Source organism: Sminthopsis crassicaudata, chromosome 1, assembly GCF_048593235.1.
Source record: "Sminthopsis crassicaudata isolate SCR6 chromosome 1, ASM4859323v1, whole genome shotgun sequence".
Classification (NCBI taxonomy): domain Eukaryota; kingdom Metazoa; phylum Chordata; class Mammalia; order Dasyuromorphia; family Dasyuridae; genus Sminthopsis; species Sminthopsis crassicaudata.
Window position 1 is genome coordinate 58,559,144 of NC_133617.1, and position 23,152 is coordinate 58,582,295.

General features: G+C 38.5%; 1 protein-coding gene across 1 annotated transcript in view; it reads right to left on the reverse strand.

Moving 5' to 3' along the window:
• Window positions 1-23,152, reverse strand: part of NWD1 (NACHT and WD repeat domain containing 1) — a 47,536-nt gene that overhangs the window by 19,906 nt on the left and 4,478 nt on the right. Inside the window, 10 exon segments of the mRNA XM_074305810.1 lie at window positions 1,832-1,922; window positions 3,901-4,173; window positions 5,446-5,654; window positions 7,903-8,031; window positions 13,524-13,721; window positions 16,132-16,270; window positions 16,272-16,285; window positions 17,531-17,648; window positions 17,731-17,890; window positions 19,612-19,815. Coding sequence (XP_074161911.1) covers window positions 1,832-1,922; window positions 3,901-4,173; window positions 5,446-5,654; window positions 7,903-8,031; window positions 13,524-13,721; window positions 16,132-16,270; window positions 16,272-16,285; window positions 17,531-17,648; window positions 17,731-17,890; window positions 19,612-19,815 — 1,535 coding nt within the window.

The following is a 23,152-nucleotide window of genomic DNA, read 5'->3' on the forward strand; positions in this document are numbered from 1 at the left end:
AGAAATTCAAGCAGAATATTATTCCAGTGCCCTTCCAATCTTTTTTGAACTGTTTGAAGTATTTATTCTCACTAGAGGGCATTTTATGGAATATTTAAAGAAATTGATCAATCCCAGAAGCCAATTTATTGAAATTTCATTGTGGCACCTAATTTATAATGCAGTCTTTTATGGAACTACAAAACTTCACTGTATACTTCCTGCCAACATGTGTTCAAAAAGTTCATCACACTAGACAGCCCCACTCTTCATAGATAACTGTGGAGAGCCAGTTTGGATGTTCCCAAGGTCTCCCAGATGCTCTAACCCCTTGTTCCACTTCCCTAAAGGGAAAATAGACTGAATTACCACTGCCCAGAAAATAGTTCAGGACATACTTCTGCAAGTCAGGTTTGGTTCCTTGTATGAGGTGTCCCAGAGGCCTTTGGAGGTCTTCCTGCAGACCCTCAGTGACTGTAATTTTAGACTAAAATCAACATCCTTTAGAAATAGGTCATCCCTGGAGCAGCTAGATAGCACAATGGATGGAGCACAGACCATGGAGTCAGTATGACCTGAGTTAAAGTTTGACCTCAAATACTTAATACTGTGTGACCCTGGGCAAAAAAGATATAGGCAATTCTATCTCTTCCCCCTTCCTTCAAAGCTGAAAATTTAAATCTGGCACCTAGATGCAAGGCAAACTTGTCGAAGTTCTAATTTAAAGTTACAATTTCCACTTGGCACTTAAGCTAAGGACTTAGCCAGAAGACCTAGATTCTAACTTCAAATCTGCCTCCTCTAAGCCATTCATAGTTCACTTTCTCTCCCTGAACCTCAGTTTCCTCACCTGTAAAATGGGTATAATAAATAAAATCTTTCCTATCTTTCAAATAGGACTATTGTAAGGCCAAAGAGATAAGGGAGGAGAAATTACTTTGTAAATGATTTTTTTTTTTACTCTGTGTATACACAGAGAGATAGAGGACAGAAAGAGAGGGATGGTTGTAATGAGCCAAAACTCTGAAACAAGGATTTTTACAAGGTGTTAAGTCACTGGAATTGATGAGGCAATGGTTATCTAGTCTAGCATGGTGATTAATAGTTCTCCAGTTTATGGAAGATGAATGAATGTCCATCAGTTGGAGAATGGTTGGGTAAATTATGGTATATGAAGGTTATGGAATATTATTGCTCTGTAAGAAACGACCAACAGGATGAATTCAGAAAGGCTTGGAGAGACTTGCAGGAACTGATGCTGAGTGAAATGAATAGAACCAGAAGATCGCTGTACACTTCAACAACAATACTGTATGAGGATGTATTCTGATGGAAGCGGAAATCTTCAACATAAAGAAGATCCAACTCACTTCCAGCTGATCAATGATGGACAGAAACAACTACACCCAGAGAAGGAACACTGGGAAGTGAATGTAAATTGTTAGCTCATATTAGTATGATGAATGGATTTAACTGTAATAGAGTATTTAAGAAAGTCAGAGTCAGACCTTGAAGGGGGACTGAGAGAACTGGAACAGACAGACATAGGGAAGTCAGAGAACTAGAGGCTAGAGCATAAGCTCCTGGAGTCAAGGAAGAGACTGTAGAGGTGGTCCTCCTGTCTCCCCCACAGAAACCAAGACACATTTCGGAGGACTTCCAGAAAGCTAGCCTGGGCCCCAATGAGAGAAGACTGTGAAGGAGACAATAAAGATTTTTGGACTTTATCTCTGGCTATTCTCATGGTAATTATTCTGCTGAAATGAAGGCTTGTCCAAAGACCTCCAGAAAACTAACCAGAACACTACAAATAGTATCACTGTCAGGTAAGAAAGCCAGAATCATTCTGTACCTGCAGCGAGAAGAGATTCATCTTCTGAAACTACCAGAAGCTGCACAGCAGTGGAGACTTTTTCCAGCAGACTGCTTCCCTTAGGGGATATCTGTTTTGGGATGAAGAAATGGGAGATATAGCAAAAAAAAAAAATTTATTTAAACATCCAGAAGAGGCCTTGCAGGAGATATCCCATGTCATAGCAAATTAAGACCCCCTCCACATACACACCTTAGGCATCACAATTACAAGTTGCACCCCATCTTATTCCCTTCCCCAATGATTTCACCAAATTAACAGAAGTTAATTATTTTTTACTGATTCCTAGCACTTACCTCATGCCTACCAAGAAAATAAGATGATATAGTATCTTCCTGTTTGCTATTTTCCTGCTAGCCCTGTTTCTTGTAAGATGCATAATTCCTTCTAGAATAAGTTAAAAATGAAATAGGGGAGGCTATCATCGTCAAGTCTGGACTTGAGTTATAAAAGAGAAAATCCTTCTTCTGGGAAGAGAGAAAGCAAACTATTCTCAAGACCTTTGTGCAATTGGTTGCTCTCAGGCATGTACTAGACACTGGTCTTATTCACTTAACATTTATTATAAACATACATCTGGTTCTTTCTGACAAAAAACAACAACAACAACAACAAAAACAAACCAACCTCCAGTTCATTTTAAATCTCAGGGCTGTTAATGTTAGTCCTTGAATTTCACCCAACTTACTTTGATCCAATATGGTGCTGTAACTGAGGGGACTCACCAGGGATCAACTGTGATGGACTGGGGTTAATCATTCCTTCCACTATAACACACTTCCTTCAAGTACCGAGTGCCCCATGACTGGAGTTATTCAAACAGAGCTGAATGAATCCTTGTTATGAGTGTTGTAATAGGTATTTATTCTTGCTTCAGACATGGTTGTACTAGATGGCCTCTGAAGTACCTTTCAGCTGCAAGATCCTTTGATTTTATATACTATTTATAGGGAGGCAGATTTTAACTTAATCTAAGGAAGCACTTTCTAACTGTCAAAGTTGTCTAACAACCAACCAATTACCTCCATCTGGGTTTAAATCCCAACCTTGTTGTATATTACTTACATAATCCTTACATGACCCTTTTGGTCAGGGTGGTCAACTAATTGACCTCCAGCCAAGAATATTATAAAGAAGTTTCATTAACTGATTATGTGGTTAGAATAAATAATCTCTATTTATTTCCCCTGGCATTTTATAGAATAGAAAAATTACTTGTCTGGGAGTTTGTAGACCTATTTAAACCTCAGCTCTAACATTGTAAATATTACCTTGGGCAAGGCGTTTTACCTTTTCAATTCTCAGTTTCTTCATCTTTAAAATAGAGATAGTTAATCATCTCCTTCACAGCATTGTGAGAAAAATGCCATAGACATGATAATTATTGGGGCTTTTTAATGATTTGTTGTATTAATATGAATCAGTAGGTTTATAATGCCTTTCTATTATCCTTTTTTATTTCATAGAAATGAAATGTTTTTATCTAAGAGGAGGGTACAATGGCAATTATATTCCTAATGATTCTTAGTTCATGTTTACAGACCATGTTCACATCCATTTCTCCTTTGATCCTCACAACAATCCTGTGCAGGAACAAAGTGATCACAGGTTGTTAGAGCTGGAGATTTCTTTAGAACTTAACATTTCAGAACTGAGAGAGATCTGAGAACTTAGATTGTCAGAGCAGGGAGGGACCTTAGAGTACAAAATATCAGGGAGATAAGAAACTTCAGAACATGGGATATTGGAGACAGAAGGGACCTTAGAGTCCAAAGCCTAGAAGGTCAGAAATTGAAGGGGACTCAGAGATCATTTAGTCCAATCCCTTCATTTTATATATGAAGAAACTGAGTCCTGATGGGGGGCATGACTTACTTTTACACAGGCATGTTAGGGAAACCATGACTCAAGCCGATATCTTTATACTGAGTATTATTTCTTTCATATTAAACAGCCTATCTAAGATATACAGCTTATCATCCTGTGAGCTAGTTAGACCACTCATTTTTATGGGTGAACTAATGATAATAGTCACCAAAGATGCATACCAATAAGAGGGAGCCACTGTGAGAGCCAACAATAATCCGTCCTTGCTTCTGAAGTGAGGCTCCACTAGTCCAGGTTTCTTCCTTCACACTGGAGAGGCAATGTTTTGACCTGGATTTTCCAGTGTGAGCATCCCAGGTACTCACAAGTCCTTCTTTAGACAGCGTCACAACTTCTGAGCTCGAAGAAAATACTGTAGCCCAAAGCCAAGGATCCCGTGCATTACCCACAATGTGGAAAATGGCTTCTGCAGTTTCCAGGTTCCATGCATTAATCTAAAGGAATGAGGAGGAGAAAACAATAAGCCTGTGGCTTGAACTAGGTCTCTCCTGTCATTAAATGCAAGTGTTTCTCTTTGTTGAATTGATCAGTTTTACACTCCCCTACACACACAGCCACTTGCTCTTCTTTGAAAAAATAAGTCTTTGTTGGCATAAAGGATGACTCTAGGGGAAAGGAGAGGAGACATTTTAGGCTATGTAAAAACAAAGGAATTAAATTTTCATTTTATAGATTATTGCTAACAAGAGAGAGCAGTTTCAGTAAAGTAATGAGGCTGAAAGATTGCTGACTACTGAAAAGTGAGAAAATGTAAGGCAGGCTGGTCTCATGATGAACAGTGAAAGGGAGAAATAGGGGTGATTACTTGTCGGGATGATAGAATTAAGTAAGGATTTTTTAAAAGTAGGGAAATTATCATTTTGTAAGCAGCAGAGAGGGAACCAACAAATACAGATTGAAGATTAGAGAGAGGAAATGGTCTGTGGAGTCATGGGATGGGATGGGATCAAGGGTGTATGAAAAGGGAGCTGACACCATTAACAAGGACTGGAGAAAGCAGGAAAAGAATGGGGGATTATCTCAAGGAGTTTTGCTATATACAAAAGGAAAGAAGGGGGGAATTCAGGGCTAATGACTTCTGTTTTCTCCACAAAGTATGACATGGAGTCCTCTCCTGTGAAGGTGGGAAGGAGGATGTGAGAAGGTTCAGAACAGCCCCAAAGCAGAGTGGAGACTTAATTTAGGGAGGAGTAAAGCTACAAGGAAAGCCACTTAGGAATACCCGACCCCCAGCCCCTCGATGCTCTCCTACTGAGAAGTTTCACCTAGCTCTCAGGTCCTCCCTCCTCCCCACAAAGCACAACAGCTGTCCTTGAAGTATATTGGGCCAGCATAGCATCATCTCAGCATTTCTGGAACTCCTTGCTTTTATCCAAGCAATCTCAGAGTGGAAGATGGCACACCCTTCATTAAGACTAGGTGGTGTAGTGGATGGAGCACCAGCCCTGAAGTCAGGAAAACGCAAATTTAGCCTCAGACACTTAACATTTCTTAGCTGTGTGACCCTGGGCAAGTAACTTAACCCCAATTGCCTCAGCAAAAATAATAATAATAATAATAATAATAATAATAATAATAATAATAATAATAATAATAATAAATTAGTTTTTTTAAGACTGTAATTGATGCTACCCCACAGAACAGCTGCCCTAACTCCTGGGTGGTGGTAACAATGCCCATGATGTAATAATTCATGTCCTCCATACCTTCGAACCAGATGCTGAATATACAATTTTTTTCTTTTCATCCACATGAAGGCAACAGAAATATGGCTCCTTTCGATCAGTAGAGATTCCATCCCGAATGACATACTTCTCTTTGCCAGAAACTAAATTCCACCTGCGCAGTGTGCGATCCTTGGAAGCAGAGATGGCATAATTGCCTTGTCCAAATGTTTTCACACACCTCACTTCTCCTGTAGCACAAGAGAGAACATTCGCAACACTTGAGACACATTAAAATTTCAACAACCAGGAATGTCAATGGTTTTGAAGCAAAAAACCACAATGATAATATTTATAAAGCATTTTAAGGTTTGCAAAGCCCTTTATGGACATTACCTCTTTTGAAATTCCCAGTGACCCAGGAAGATGGGTACTACAACAGTTTTTTTTTGCTGTTCAGTCATTTTCAGTCATGTCCAACACTTTGTGACTCCATTTGGAGTTTTCTTGGCAAAGATAGATACAGTAATAATTTGTCATTTCCTTCCTTAGCTCACTTTACAGATAAGGAAATTGAGTCAAATAGGGTTAATTGACTTGCTTAAGGTCACATACAGTTAGTCACCACCTAGTTGTCCCCACTACAAGTTTCAGGTTAAAGGTGGGTACAAATTGGTAAAGTGAATGAAATGATTCAGTTCCAATGGTCCTGTAATGAAGAGAGCCATCTTCACCCAGAGAAAGGACTGTGAGAACTGAGTATGGATCACAACATAGTATTTTCACTCTTTTTGTTGTTGTTTGCTTGCATTTTATTTTCTTTCTCATATTTTTCCTTATTGATCTGATTTTTCTTGTGCAGCATGATATTTGTGGAAATATCTACAGAATAATTGCACATGTTTAACATATACTGGATTACTTGTCATCTAGGGGAAGGCATAGGGAAAAGGGAGGGAAAAAATTAGAACACAATATTTTGTAAGGGTGATCCATGTATACATTTTGAAAATAAAAATCTTTAATTAAAAAAAAAACACACATTGATTAAGTGATTTGCCTGGGGAAACACATCTAAGTGAGAGGGGAGTATTTTTAATGCAGGTTCGTCCTGACACCAGCCCCAGCACTCTATTTACTTGCTACCTTCATTCTCTGACAAGATCATCTTTCTCATCCCTACTTCCCACAGTGGTCATAATGGGGGAGTTAAGAGTTTGCTAGGTGGCTTAGTTGATAGAACAGTGGGCCTGGAGTCATGGAAACCTGAGTTCAAATCCAGTCTCAGATACTGACTAGCATGACCACAGTCACTTCACCCCATTTGTCTCTGTTTCCTTATCTGTAGAATGAACTGGAGAAGGAAATGGCAAACTACCCCAGTATCTTTGCCAAGAAAATCCCAAGTGAGTTCACCAAGAGCCAGATATGAGTGAATTACAACCCCATTTCTACTTGCAGACCCTCCCTCTACCCCATCACTCAGTAACTTCATCTTTGAGGTTCATTCAATCCAAATTCACCGCCCAGGCAAGATTTTGGTAGCCATTATCTACCAATTCATTTCCTATCTTTCTAGTTTTCTTGCACTTTGCTCTCTTTCATGTAGTCTATGATCCATCCTTCTTGCTGTTTTTCACATGTGATCCTCTATCTCTTGACTCATATCTTTTCACAGGTCACCCTCTATTTCCAGAATGCTCTTCCTCTGCCTTCCAGCTACTTTGGTCTCCAAGACAGCTCAAATGCTACCTTCTGCAAGAGGCCTTCTCCAATCTCCCCAACCCTACATTGCCAGCATGAGACTACCTTCCATTTACCCTGAAAAACCTCTCTTTCTGAAAGCACTCCTTTTAATATTAATGCCTTCCCTGGGAGATGATATTCCAATTTATCATGTTTTATGCATGTACAAATGTACATAGATGCTTGCATATTGTTTCCTCCAATAGATGAGTTCTTTAAGGGTGGAAAATATGGTTTTGTCTTTTTTTATGTCCCCAGCACTTAGCACAATTCCTGGAACACAATCAATACTTAATTAATGCTTACTGGCTATCTGATTGATCATTCAGGCTTTAGTTCATTCATTACCCAAGAACTTAACCCACTACCACCTAAACCAGACTATTCCATTTTTGGATATCTCTCATTATGAATAAGCTTTTCAATATCTTAAATCTAAATCTAAATCTTTCTGAAACTTCCCCTCTTCCCTCCACCATTATTCCTGGTTCTGTCCATTGAGGCCAAGTGAATCTTGTCTCTTCTACATGACAGTCCTTTAAATAAATGTATAACTATCACATTTCCCTCCTAGGTATTGTCTTCTTTAGTTCTGAGCACCCCAAATTTCTTCAACCAACCTTCCAATGCCATGATTTTTATGCCCTCCTGATTGCCTTTAATTAAATGATTCTGTGGAGGTCTAGATCCTTAGAAAGTTGACTCTACATCAGAAAAAAATAAATGAGAAAAAGTTCCCTTTCAAACTCTCACCAGTGTGACCAGTTAAGATGTGCACCACCTGGCTCTCCCGCTCCTGCATACCCCACACAACCAGGACTCCATTCTGTGATCCAACTATCAAGAGTTTATTATTGGAGCTCCACTCTATTGCCGTGATGCCTGCAGAAAACACAGAGGTCAGATAGAAAGGAGGAGAAATGGAGAGAGAAGACGGAGATCTCACTTGATGCTGGTAGAACAGCTGCAGATTAAGTGCTAGGAGCACACAAATTAGTGGGAGACAATCTTCTAGCTTTTTAAGCTGCATGCACATAAAGGAAATGTGAGAATTATTTACCAATGGTCCTTGAATATCTGCAACTATAAAATCCTTTAAAACCAAAGTGGATTTGTTTCTAAGTATACCATCATATCTGCAAAGAGTGATAATTTGGTTTCCTCATTACCTGCTTTAATTCCTTTAATATCTTTTTCATCTCTTATTGCCGAAGCTAACATTTCTAATACAATATTGAATAGTAATGGTGATAATGGGCGACCTTGTTTCACAGTGGATTTGTTTCAAAGAAAGTTAGTGGAACTAGTTCTAATTTCTCATCTTGCCAAAAAAAAAAAAAATCCTTCTCTGATTTCTCTCATCCCACAGTTCTCTCTTTGATTCTCTTCCCCCACAGACTTTACCTGTACATTTTGCCTTGTGGGGCTTTTTTGTGCACATGTCTTAGCTTTCCTATTACACTGAAAACTCCATGATAGTGGGGGAGAGCAGAAAGGGAGGTTATTTGCATTCACCTATAGATTCACTACAGACCTTGAACACAGAATCAAAGTGATGAAATAGATCTGCAACAACAACAATACAACGAGCTCTAGAACATAGAATGTCAGAACTGGAAAGAGCCTTAAAACATAGGACAGGACTCCTAGAACATAGAACATAAAATGCCAGAGTGAAAACGGATCTTATTTGTATAAAAATATTGTGGTAGAGAAGTGGAAAGCCAAAGGGTGCCCATCAATTGGGGAATGACTGAACAAGCTGTGGTATATGAATGAAATAGAATACTAATGTGCTATAAGAAATGGGGCAGCTAGATGTTGCAGTGGATGGAGCACCAGCTCTGAAGTCAGGAGGACCTGAGTTCAAATCCGACCTCAGACACTTAATACTGCCTGTGTGATCCTGGGCAAGTCACTTAACCCCAATTGTCCCAGCAAAAAAAAAGAAAGAAAGAAAGAAAGAAAGAAAGAAAGAAAGAAAGAAAGAAAGAAAGAAAGAAAGAAAGAAAGAAAGAAAGAAAGAAAGAAAGAAAGAAAGAAAGAAAGAAAGAAAGAAAGAAAGAAAGAAAGAAAGAAAGAAAGAAAGAAAGAAAGAAAGAAAGAAAAAAGAAATGATGAGTGGGATGATTTCAGAAAAACCTGAAAAGACTTACACGAACTAATACAAAGTGAAGTAAGCAAAATCAGGAGAACATCATGCATAGACAGGCAATATTTTACAATGATCAACTGTGAATAACTTTGCTATTCTCAGCAACAGAGTAATCCAAGATAACATCAAAGGACTCATGATGAAAAATACTATCCTCACAGAAAAAAACTAATAGAGTTTGAATGCAAATCAAAGCATACTATTTTTCACTTTTTTTCATTTTTTTGTTTGTGTCTTCTTTCATAATATGATTAATATGGAAATATTTTTGCATGATACACATATATAACCTATGTCGAATTGCTTACTATCTCAGGAAGAGAGGAGGGGAAAGGAGAGAATTTAGAACTCAATTTTTAAAAATTAATGTTAAAAAATATTTTATATGTAATTAAGAAAAACAAAATATCATTACAGTAAAAAAAAAAAAAAAGGGGTGGGGGGTCAGGGAGATCTTAGAACATAGAACAGAGCTGAAAAGTCCCTAGAACACAGAACATAGAATGTCAGATATGTGAGGGCCCTTAGGACATAGAATTTTAGAATTAAGAAGGATTTTAGAACTTAGAATGTCAAAACAGAAAAAGAACTTAGAACACAAAATATTAAAGATGGAGGGACCTTAAAACACAATTAGTTATCATTTAAATAGTATGCTTAAATGTTTGAAAAATGCTTTAGTTCTGTTATTTCACTTGATTCCTGCAATTCTGTGAGATAGGTGCTATTGTTATCTCTATCTTATAGATGAGGAAACTGAGGCTGAGCATTTCAATAACTTACCTTAGGTCATACAGTTAGTCTGAGGTGGTGTTCAAATTCATGTCTTTCTGAATTCAGACCCAATCAATGCTCTGTCTACTATACAAGGGCTTCTTATATTTTTTCCACTCTCAAACCCTTTTTGCCCAAGAAATTTTTATGCAACCCTGGATAGGCACATATTTGAAATAGGCATACAAACCAAACATTTACTGATAATATAACATATAGAAATCTATTTGAAAACAATTTTTGATATGCATATAATTTTACTGTTTGTAAAAGTTGAAAAGCAAATTTGTATACTGAGATATATGTGCTTGCTTATTTTTCCATAAAGCATTAAATCTTGGCAGAATATTTGAGAACACTTTTTTCATAACTCCCACATTCAGTTACAAGACCCCATATGGGGTCATGACCCATAGTTTAAGAAGCTTTGCACTCTACAACTACACAAAGTGTCAGAACTGGAACGAATTTTGGAACATAAAGTATAAGAGTTGGCAGGGTACCTAAAAATTATCTAGCCAAACATATTATCTTAAGGAGCACTCTAAAAGTCATTTAAGCCAGCTCTTTATTTAACAAGTAAAGAAACTGGGGTAGAGAAATGGCAAATTGTTCAAGGTCATATAGTTTCCAGCTTCTTAAACTGTGGTTTGCAGATCCATATGGGGTTTTCCTAACTGAATGGGGAAGTCATGAAATGTTTGCTTTGCATACCTATTTTACATACCGGTATACTTGGTGTCATGTAAAATTTTCTTGGGTGAAAAGGGGTTGTGAGTGGAAAAAGTTTAAGCCCTGATATAGTTAATAAGTAGTAGGTCTAAAATTAAATACATATCTTCTGATTTCCATCACGTTGCTCTTTCTGCTGAGCTGCAAGGCTGTTTTTAGGATTTGGGGCATCTGGGGTAAGCAGTATTAACTGTGGATTTCTGACATATTAAATTCAGGGAGGGATAAAGCTAGAACCTGGAAAATGAGAGAGAGCCTAGTGGGGCCAAACCATAGAGAAGGTCATTGAGGTGCTACTAAGTGAGGATAATGGGGTGGGGATAGAGAGAAAAGGTGTCACTTGTTAACATCCTTATTCTTGCTAACTAGGTGCTAAACTCAGTTGTCTGAGGTTCTGAGAGCAAGGGCTCTCAGCATTTCCTGGGTCAAAGCTTAAACCATTCCACCCTAGTTACAGCTCCATCATATTGTCCAGTAGTCTTTGTTCAATTCAACAAACATATATTAAGCCCCTACTGTAATGCTCATTGCTATAATAGATAAAAATGATATGCACTGGTCCCTACTATGAAACCAGATTCCTTTGGCTGATTAAGGACTGTCATGATTCAACTGTCATTTCTCTAAGTTATTATGATCAGTTTTTAATTCGTTATTTCCTTCATTCTTGAGGAAGAACATGGTAACATCAAGGAGGTGATGTAAGGGAATTGGATTTCTATGAGGGAAAGCTGTGCAAAGTCGCCAGTCTCACTTTCTCCTCCAGAACTGTCTGGATCAAATAACCAGCTATAAATCAACTTGATTGGAGATGGCCCTCAAAAGAGCAAATAAGGCAGAAGATGAGGTGGAGGAGAAGGAAAAAAGGAAGACAAATAAGAGCAATTGGTAGGATAGATAGATAGACAGACAAACAGACAGACAGACAAGTAGATAGGTAGATAGATAGGTAGATAGATAGATAGATAGATAGATAGATAGATAGATAGATAGATAGATAGATAGATAGATAGATGGATAGATAGATAAACAGACAGATAAATAGATGGGTGGATAAATAAACAGATCTATAATTCTTTCCTTTCAAAAATAAGCTAAAAGTACTGGTGCTTCTAGCTATTTGCCCTTCCTGTTCCCCTTAGCTACAGGCTCATTACTAGTATTTATTACTTATAAATAGTGGCCTCCAGAGAAGCTGGCACATCTGAGTCAGCATGAGGCAGCACAAGACAACCCTTGAGAGTGCCCATGGGACCTTACTCATGGAATATGGGAAATCCCAGAGAGAGTCACAGAAAACTAGATTCTCCCTCAGACGGGAAAGTGAAATGAAACAACTGCCAGGAAATGAAAGAAGTCATTTTTAAAAGCAGAGAAAACTGATTTCTTGAAGCAGCTTTGGGGCCTAAGGGAATATGGAGCAATCTGGCACACTGGGGTTGGCTCTCCCTTGGGCCTAAAATGCCCTCCCTCCTTTCCTCCAATTCTTAGAGTCCATAATTTTTTTCAAAAAAGCTTCAAAGGAGGCAGTTCCTACAGAAGGCCTTCCTTGACCTCAAGAGGACCTTTTCTCTAAAATTTTGTTCTTCTTATTGTTGTGATTATTCTTGTTTATCTGACTTTTTGTGACCTTATTTGAGGTTTTCTTGGCAAAGATACTGGAGTGAACTGCCATTTTCTTCTCCAACTTATTTTACAGAGGAGGAAACTGAGGTACATAGGATTAAGTGACTAGCCCAAGGTCACACTGTAATTAAGTGTCCAAGGTCAGATTTAAACTCAGGTCCTCCAGATTCCAGGGCAAGCATTCTATCCACTTAGCCACCTTGACTTGTATCTATTTTGTATATACTTGTAAATATCTCTCTCTCTCCTAGTAGAATATAAACTCCTAAGATCAAGGACTGCATTGTTTTTTTGTCACTAGCACCTAGCATACTAACTGGCCATAGAAGACATTAACAAATATTTGTTCATTGACTGATTAACTGATTGACGCAAATAAGAAATAGGCAATTGTCCTCCATGTTTGTGAATGCTAGAACTGAGAAGGAACTATAGAAAATAAGATGATAGAATTGGAAATTACCTTAGAATGCAGAACATTAGATCTAGAAAGTGCCTTAGAACATAGAACTAGAAAGTACCTTGAAACAAAGAAGTCAAAGCCAAAAGGAATCTTAGAATATAGAAAGTCAAAACTAGAAAAGAACTTAACATAAAATATTGGAAGTTGGAACTGGCAGGGACTTCTTAGACATGTTCTCAGCTAAAGTGATTCAGGGTGCCTCATTTCTCCACTTCCTCTGCCTGCCAGTGAGTGATGCCAGATTTGGGGCATCCTCCCTCCCTGCCACCTTTGCCAATGATGGGGATTCTTTTAGTGGGGAAAAGATGAGCAAATTGCATATTTAGGGACTTTGTGGTTGCTAATAGATGTACATGACAGGAATGCTGTAGGATCAAGAGCCTTGGACAAGGAAACTTTAAGTCCTGGGACTGTGCCATTTCCTAATTGTATGACTTTGCATGAGGTATTTATTCCCCAGCTTTCTGAGCTCCTTTGTTTTTACAAGGGAAGAAACAAAAGTCCAGAGGAGAAAACTGACCTATCCCAAATCAGTCCAACAGTGTCAGAGTCAGGACTCAAAACCAGGCTCTCCAAGACCTTCCCCCCCCCCCCACTTCACCTGGAAACACTGACAAAACTTACCTTTGTGATAGCCTGTGAGCATCTCCTGGAGGGGCCCTCCTGGAGGCAGAAGGAACCCACAGAGGGGGATGAGAACAGGATGTGGATATGCATTAAACCACCTCGTGCACTGATGGCACAGCTGTCCAATGAGTGCTGGGTAGAGAGAGCAGAAGGAATAAAGCCGGGCCAAAATCTCTGTGTAGAAAATGCTCTTATCTGAAAGAAAGAACAACACTTGGTTAGGATTTCGGACAAATAACCAAACTGAGACCCCATGAAAGGATACCCTAAGAAAGGTTTCCTCTCAAAGAATCTTCTAGTTTTCCTTTAGGTTGTTGATTATTTTTCATATTCAATCATTTCAGTTATCTCTGACTCTTCATGGCCTCATTGGGGTTTTTCTTGGCAAATATACTGAATTTAGTTAGCCATTTCCTTCCTTATTTCAGGTCTGCACTATATCCATTGCACCACCCAGCTGCCCCTATTATTTTATACAAATATAATTGCCTAAAACTAAAATATAAAATTGCAGAGGACTATAATAGTAACTCACATTCCTATAGACCTTTACAAAAACACAGATAAGTATTATTATCCCCATTTTCAAGAAGAAAAAACTGAGACCCAGAGGAGTTTGAATTCTAGCCCTGGGTCACACAGCAAGTAAATGTCAGAGGAAAGACTTGGCCTGAGGTGCTTGTGACCTTGAGCCCAACATGCTTTCCACTGTACTCTAGCAGTAGAATTATAGGGATTCAGAAGCAAGTGATAGTTATTACTAGTTCCTGCCAAGTAGAGAGAAAAGAGTTTTAAAGATAGAAGGACACTGGTATATGAGCTGTGGTGCTGGGCCTAGAGTCATGAAGGCCTGATTTCAAATCTGGCCTCAGAGATTTACTAGCTATCAGACCCTAGTTGAGTCACTTTACCCTGTTTGCCTCAGTTTCCTCATCTGTCAAATGAGCTGGAGAAGGAAACCACTCTAGTGTCCCAGCCAAGAAAAGTCCAAATGAGATCATGGAGAGTTGGACAGGACTGAAACAACTCTACGACAACAAAAATATATTAAATTATATAGCTTCTCAGGCAGATAATATAAAGCCTTGAAAAGCTAAGTTCAAGCCCTGCCTTTAACACTTCCTGGTTGTGTTAACCTGAGCAAATCTAATTAACTCTCTAAGACTATGCATTTCAGAGAACTGCCAAGCTGCAGTTGTAGAGAGTATTTCCTCACTTGGGGAATGCCCTCTACAATTCAGATCACAGCTCCAGGTCCTTTTCCCTATCTGTTTAGGTCCAGAAGAGACCACATGTACAGAGGATTAGGCTTGAACTCAGGAAGACTTGAATTCAAACATTGCCCTTGGCACTTACCTGTGAACAAACTACTGAATTGGTCTCTTAAGGAATACTCTTAAGGCTTATCTACTCAATTTGAGACTGGGGATAACATGCAATACAATACAATCTCTTTCCTAAGAGATTTTCCATATCTAAGAAATTTCAGCTCCCTCACATATTAATGTAACTTTCCAGAAGCGTATCCACCACTCCCTTTCCCAAAGTCCTCTCTCCACAAGGCTTTGGCCAGTGGCACACAAGCACTAGTAAGCTAGAAAGTTCCAAGTTCAAATCCCATGATGGATGGCCTGAGACAGTTAAACTCAGTGAGATTTATTAATAGGAGAGGTTCACTCCTAGAGAGTTGGCCATCAGGTAATGAACGTACTGAAGTTTCAAATGGAAGGATAGCAATCTTCATCAGTAAAGGGACTGCCCACTTCAAAGGACTTCAGTCCTTTAATGGCTTTGAAATATCTGCCATTTGAGAGCATTAAAATGTCTGTCACCAAGTTATATGTCATGTTGGCAAATACCCTCTCTTTGAGTCTTGGTTTCCCTTGCTATAACTAAAGTTTTCAAAACTAAATGTTCCCTTTCAGCTCTGACTTTTTCCTTTGCAAAGGATGTATTCACATAGGTAAACATACTTTCACTGCCCTCTAGTGACTAAATTATGCTCTTGTTTAGCCAGAGAGAGAGAGCATCCCCTTGCTCTGCAATTCCTCAGAAATTATAGTCCTAGAAAAAGGCGCTGAGTTTTGCTCTCCTCAGGATTGCAGAAATCTTAGCATCCATAAATCTAAGGAGTTGCCAGGATTTTCATTATCTGGAGGAATTTGAATTGAAGACTATGTCTGAGCTCGGATGTTTTTACCTTTAACTAATACGTTATATAGACTCTTAGACCTAAAAAGTTTGTAAGACATTGCTTAACTGAATGTCTTCATTTTGCAGGTGATAAAACAGACTTCCTCCACACACCTGGGGCAGAGCCAGTATTAAATTCCAGGCCTCCTACTTCCCATTCTGAGGTTCTTTCCACTACACCTAGTAATCTTTTGGATTTTTGCTAATAACAGATTGAGAAATGACAGGATTCCAGGAGCTGATCCAAGAAGAAAACGCACTGATTTTGTTGGGGTCAAAAGATGTGGGATATTAAAACATTGATGTTTCTCTAGTGTTGTCCAAACCACTGATTGAAACCTAATTTTGGAAGCTCAACATAGAAGAGGATTTCCTCACATCTAATGATCTAATGTCACTTACCCATGCCCACTGCACGATCTATGGTGGGGTCTTGAGAGCTGGATGGCATCACGGATGAGACTGAGTTCAGGACAGTCAAGGTGCTCAGCACATAGGGCAAAATCCTCCAGCATAGTTGTGATTCCACTGGAAAGAACTCTACATGAAATCCCAATCCATGTTCCCTGCAAAGAAGGGAAACCATTTCCACCTTATCTGGGGGCTAGAGGATTGAGATATCCCTTCTCCATCCCCTCTGGAACCCTTCCTTCCTCCCTCCTCGTTCCGACAAAGCCTTAAAGACATTTGACAAGTGGCGAACACAAGCACAGATGCTCCCAAGAAGTCATGGTCTTTGCTCCATACAAGAGCCCTCAGAAGCACATATAGCTAGATGTGGTGATCTGGTCGAGCTGTTTATGTTTACTAAGTGTAAGCATGGTGGGTCATTATTGAGAGAAATATTGTTCACCTCCACAATACTCACGACTTTGTTAATTGGTATATTCTACAACCTCAGTGGCTAGAATATTAGTCTATATTACTGACTGTTTTAGTCAATGTGCCTCATAAGGAACTGACCCAAATGAATCTGGCTGGCACAGGGATGATTGACTGGGGCATACGTGGGCATTGGGTAAACTAGAGAAGAAGCCTGCCCAGGTCAAAAAAAAGTGTGGTGGCCACTACTGAAAAGGCTTGGGTAAGAGCAACATCTCTGAGAATGTAATTCTGACTCACCTCTTTTTTATAACCCCCAGGGAGTTGTAATGTACCCTCACAACAAATGCCAAAGGGCCAAGCCTTCAGGGGTCTGCATATATTCTTGTGTCTTATTAGATCTGGTAAACTTTAGAGTTTCTTGGGTACAGAAACAAGTGAAACTAATTAGACACAGTTTCTGGTTCTGGGTCAACTGATAATTTTTCCAATTTGGACCTTTGTCTCTTCATCTATAAAATGAGGGGATAGTATTAAATGATCTTTTAAGTGTTCTAAGGACTTTCCTAGTTCTAACTTAGTGTTCTAAGGGTCCTCCCACTTCTGACCTTTTGTGTCCTCCAAGCTCTATCATTCTGTTTTCTAAGGGTCCTCCTAGTTCTGACACTATGTCCTGAGGTCCCTCCCAGCTCTGACATCCCATGTGCTAAGGGCGCCCCAGCTGTGACATCTGTATTCTAACACCCACCCCCTCAGCTGTGACTTCCTGTGTTCTAAGGCTCCTTCCAGCTCTAATACCCTGTGTTCTAAGGGCTCACCTAGCTCTGATATCTTGGGACTTAAGGACCCTCCCAGCTCTGACCTTTGTTCTAAGGTTCCTCCCAGCTCTGACATCCTGAGTTCTATATTTTACCCCCATTTCTCCATCTATAATGATCAGTTCTGTTGAATAGGGAAGTTGCTATCCTTAGGGAAGCTGATATCCTTACCCAGAACATCCTTCTTCAACTCTTCTATGCGTCCTGAATTAGCCAAGTGACTGGGCAATTCACTTAACTTCCTAAGATTTGGAACAGTATCCGAAAACCAGAGTGGTTGAGGTGCAACCTGGAAAGAAGGGAGGAAAGAATTACAAAGAAAAACACAACCCTATGAATCTTATTCAAAAGAGCATTGCTGTGGATCTCACCTTCCTGTCAAAGTTCAATGGTTTTCCCAGGAGGGGTAGAGTCATAGGTTTCTTTATACCCTGACTCCAGGCTCCAGTGAAGAATTCAGATAAGAGATGATGTCTCCTTATTTTCTCTTGTCCTGATAAATAGCGTTCTTTGACCACCTCAGTCAGTTGTCTTAGAAGAAGAGGGACCAGTGGTAAGATAATATTAATAGCTGACCTTTAGATACAACTTTATTATTTACAAAGTATTTATGAACATACATCAAAATTTATCCTCACAATAAAATGGGAGAATGTGGAAGAAATTATCAGTATTCCAGGGGCAGTTAGGTGGCATAGTGGATAGAGCACCAGCCCTGAAGTCAGGAGGACCTGTGCTCAAATTTGATCTGATTTTTGACATTTTGACAAATCTGACTTTTAATACTTCCAGCTGTATGATCCTGGGCAAGTCACTTAACCTTAATTGCCTCGGTTAAAAAAAAAATAATTATCAGTGATCTGGGCATTGTAGGAAAAATGTTAGAAACAAATTTATTAAGTAATACTCAATAGCTCTACTTAAAGAGAAATTTAAAGGAACAGAGATCCTTCTTGTTTTTGAAAGTGTCTCTGATTCAAGATATTTTCTTCTTTCAATGTATTTTGTTCTTTCAAAAGCAAAGATACAGTACTATAATCAAAATTAAACAATAATATAAAGTTCAAGCAACAGTTTTGACTCATTAAGCAGAACAATACTAATACTAATATAACTTTCAAGTAGCTTGGCTAATCATTTTCTATAAAACTATTTAATCCCTCTTTAATTACTCCTTATAAAGATCCATCCTTAAAACTAGTCAAAAGTGAATTCAAGAGATACTTGTATTAATTGAATCAATCAAAAGACTTCTTTTTTTGCTCCTAATCTGATAATTATCATAATCAATTTCTGATAGGGTTACTTTCTAGTTTTATCAGGCCTCTGCTTTAGAAACAATTTATGTCAGTAAAAAACAAAAACAAAATCAAAAACGAAAGTTTTAGAACTGATAGTTAAAAAAAAAAAAAGACTGATGAGAGTTAAGTTACCATTTGGTTTAAAACAAGGACTTCAGACTAAAATAATATTATTTTGCAATTTATAGTCTAAAAAGGGGAGCAGGAAGGACCTTAGTATGCTTCCATATCTGTGAAGCAGACACTTTAGTCATTTAACTATCCCTATTTTACAGTTGAAGAAGCTGAGTGACTTACCCAGGATCATACAATCAGTGTCTAAGATCAAATTTGAACTCAAAACTACCTAACTTCCAAAGTTCTATTCATTGTGCCAACTAGCTGCCAAATAAGAGCCTTGCCTAGGGATGAATTCAAGAGCTATTGTGGAAACTTCTTTCAACATTCAACTCAGGTGCCACACTACAGGAGACCTTACTTGATACCCCTATACTCTCTCCTTCTGGTATTACTTCATATTTTACATATATTTACATATATTATTGTCTGTATATATATTGTCCCCCGCCCAGTAGAAAGTAAGATCCTTCAAAGCATGGATTATTTTGACTGTTTTGTATACTAGCACCTAGCACATACCTAGATGATTAATAAATGTGTTTTTTAATTGAATTGGATTGATGTAAAATTGCCAGAAATTGGTACCTAGATTTGATATGTTGAAAATGAGGGAGAAAGAGAACTTTAAGATGCTTTTGAAGTTTTAGATTTGGGGAAGTGGGAGAAAAGGGAGTATTCAGGGGAAAGAGCCAATAATCATTGGTCCTATTAATAATGTCAGCAGCAATAGCTAGACTATGACAAACAAAACTACTTCCTCCTTTTTTTTTTTTTTTTAAAGCAAAGCATTTGAGGTTCTGATCAATCCAGCCATTTGGATATTTTGAATACCTGTGAGCAAGTCCAAGTAGCATGAAGCCATCTGCAGGTCTCTTCATCAAGCAATCTCCTAGGTCCCGCCGAAGCCTCACCCATAAGAGAGGAGGAAAACGAAGAACATCTTTGCTGGGAGGAGTCCACTCTTGATAGACTTCCATCAAAACTTCATCATCCAAGGATAAGACATCCTTCAATTCTGCTTCCGACAGCCCATACCTGCCAGAGAGGGTTGGGAGTATGTGGGGAGTAGTGGGGTGTACAAGAATTGAAATATGTCTGGTCATCTCCTGCAGGTCTCTAGTAGATCATCTTTTTTATGATTTGATTTACCATAAAAGGTTCAACCTAACCATAAGGAAATGTGTGTCTACTATTGCAAGAACACAATGTTATGAGGTAAGCAGTATATTATCATTGTCATTCTACAAATAAGGTCCTTGAGGCACAAAGAGAGAGGAGTGACCTGTCCAGAGACAGACAGCTGGTGAGTATTAGACCACCAAACTGTCCAGATCTCTTGTCTCTCTAATGTCTAACACTCTTCCCACCATACCAAACTGTCTCTCAAGAAGGGTCCTTTAAGAAGCTAGGATTACAGCCAGGAATCAGCTCCCCAGCAAAACAATAAAGTCCTTTAGGGGAAAAATGGATATTCGATGAAACGGACTTTCAAGCATTTCTGCCAAAAAGAACAGAGCTAAATTGAATATTCCCTAAGTGCTTCTGATGTGCCAAACACTATAATAAGTATGAAGACAAAAATGAAAAAATTCCTGGCTTCTAGGAGCTTATAATTGAATAGTCAATTCATTAGTACTTTATTTTTCCATTTTGTTAAGTTTGGGATATCTAAATTATACACCCAAATGAATATGGAAAATAAGTATGAAATAAATGTGTAGAGGAGGTACTACCAACAGGGTGTAAATCAGAAGAGTCTTCATGGAGGAGGTGGCATGAGCTACATTTTGAAGAAAACAAAGAATTCTAGGAAGAAAAGATAGAGAAAGCATGTATTCCAAGCATGGAAAATAGTCTGGATCCTCAGTAGTAATTCCATTTGGATGTATATCAGAGATAGATAGGTTCCCTCCTTGTGTAGTTGATCAGAGAGGATATAAACCTTAGATCTAGTGTTGATCTCTACAACATTTTGCTGTGAGGATAAAGTCCTTGCAAATCTAGAAATCAGATTAGCACAATCCCCTGACCAAGTAATCTTTGCATAGAAATAGAGAGAGCCCCAGAGGCTGCCTATGAACATAAGTGACGCTCTTCAACATTTGACACTGGCTGCCCTCTCTTTATGTATAATCGTTCTTGCTTGGATTTTCATGACATTGTTCCTTCCTGGTTCTACGTGATCCTTTTTGTCCTCTTGTGTTGATTCAATTCTGCATATATCCCAGCTCTGACCAGAGCCATCCTTTTTTTCTGTCCATATGCTCTCTTCAAAATATTTTACCATCCCATATGGGTTCAATTATCTTTCCCTCATCTCTCCCCTAAACTTCTCCAGTTGCTTTCTGAACCTCTTTGCCTGAACATCCCATACATCCTAAATACTTCAAATTCAATATGTCCAAAACTGAGCCAATTTTCTCCTAAATCCACCATCCTCCTAACCTTCCTATTTTTGTGGAGTGAACTACCAATATTCTGTCACTCAAACTCTTAATATAGAAGTCATCCTAGATTCATCTCCACTCTCATTTATCCCACATAGCCAATCAGGTTACAAGTCTCAGTTTTATCATCACAACAATTCTAAGATCTGTTCCCTTTCTCCTTTCACATGGCCACCACTCTAATTCAAATCTTCATAACTTCTTACCTGAATTCTTACAAGAGCCTTCTAATTGTCCTCCCTGATCCCAGACTCTCCCATCTCTAATGCATCCTTCACATAGCTGCCAAGTTTTTATTCCTAAAGTATAGATACAAGCATGTCATGCACCTGCCTGAATAGTTTCAGGAACTCACTATTTCCTCTAGATCAGAATACAGAGTCTTTTGACATTTAACACATTTTACAATCCAGCTCTAGTATAGCTTTCCAAAATGATTACTTATACATCACTCTCTCCACACACTCTATATTGCTATCAAACTGGGCTATTTGCTATTGCCATATACAATATTCTCTTTACCTTTGCCTAAGTTGCCCTCCATGCTTAGAATGAACTTCCTCCTTACCATCACCTCTTGGAATCAAGGATCAGGATCCACAAGGCTCTTTCACAAGAGGTTTCCTGATTCTCTTAATTGTTAAACCTTTCCCTCCAAAAAAAAATCACTTTGGCTCCTCACCCCTTAATACAATACCTGGCACATATATATACATATATACATGGTTGATTGATTGATAATCAATGGCAAGTGGGAAGTGTTTGTGAGCATGTGTTTGGAGAGGTCTGTGACTCTTAGGATCCCAATTTCCTCATTTCCAAGATGAAGAGGTTGAACCTGATGATCTCGCAGTTATCTTCTAGCTCTAAATCTTATGATTCTTTGTCCTTTCCGGTTCCTTCCACTTTATATATAAAAAATTGAGTAATCTGATCCTGTGATCCCACTTTCCATGGCAAAGGTTCTTAATGTTTTTTGTGTTGGGTACTTTTGGCAGCCAGGCTGGGGAAGCCTATGGGCCTCTTATAAAAATAATGTTTTCAAGTGAATAAAATAAAAAACATAGGATTGCAAAGAAAACCCATTGTATTTGAAATACAGTAAGCATTTTTTTTAAAGTTTAGCACATTAAATTATTGTTTAATCATATCCAACATTTTGTGATTCCAGGAATGATAAGATACTGTATGTAGGATTTTTTTGGCAAAGATATTGGAAGTATCTGGCCATTTCCTTTTCCAGAGAATTAAAGCAACCACAGGTTAAGTGACTTGCCCAAACTAATAACGTCTAAGGTCAGATTTGAACTCAGGTCTTCCTAACTCCAGATCTAGCATTTTATTCACTGTACTATTCAACTGTCCTCACACTTATTGGCTGTATAATCTTTAGTGAATCACCTCACTGAGACTTTATTCCCTCACTTATAAAATCCAAATGATAATCATTGCAATAGTTCCACTTCACAGAGAAGATATAAAGAAAACACTTTGTAGTCATCAAAACACCAGAGACCATGGTTGTTATCCTACTAATGATCCGCTGGGAAGCCTAGGAGATAAAGTCCTAGATTTGCAGTCAGCATCACTTGGGTTCAGATCTCCTCTCTAAACTTTCTAGCTGTGTGACTATGAGCAAGGCTCTTAAATGTTTTACCTGTTTCCTTATCAGTGGTTGTACAGTACAACCCACACTCAAAAATAATCTCTACTACATCTCACTTGAGAAGTGGCCATATCATCTGTACTTGAAGACCTCCAATGAAAGGAAGCCTATTACTTCTAAAGGCAGTTGGACCTACTTTTGGATAAAATTATAAATTGTTGGGGGGTTTTCCCTTACATCAAGCTGAAATTTGATTCTACAACTACTATCTATTTTTCTTGGTCCTGCCATCTGGGACATTTGGATGAACTAGCTATAG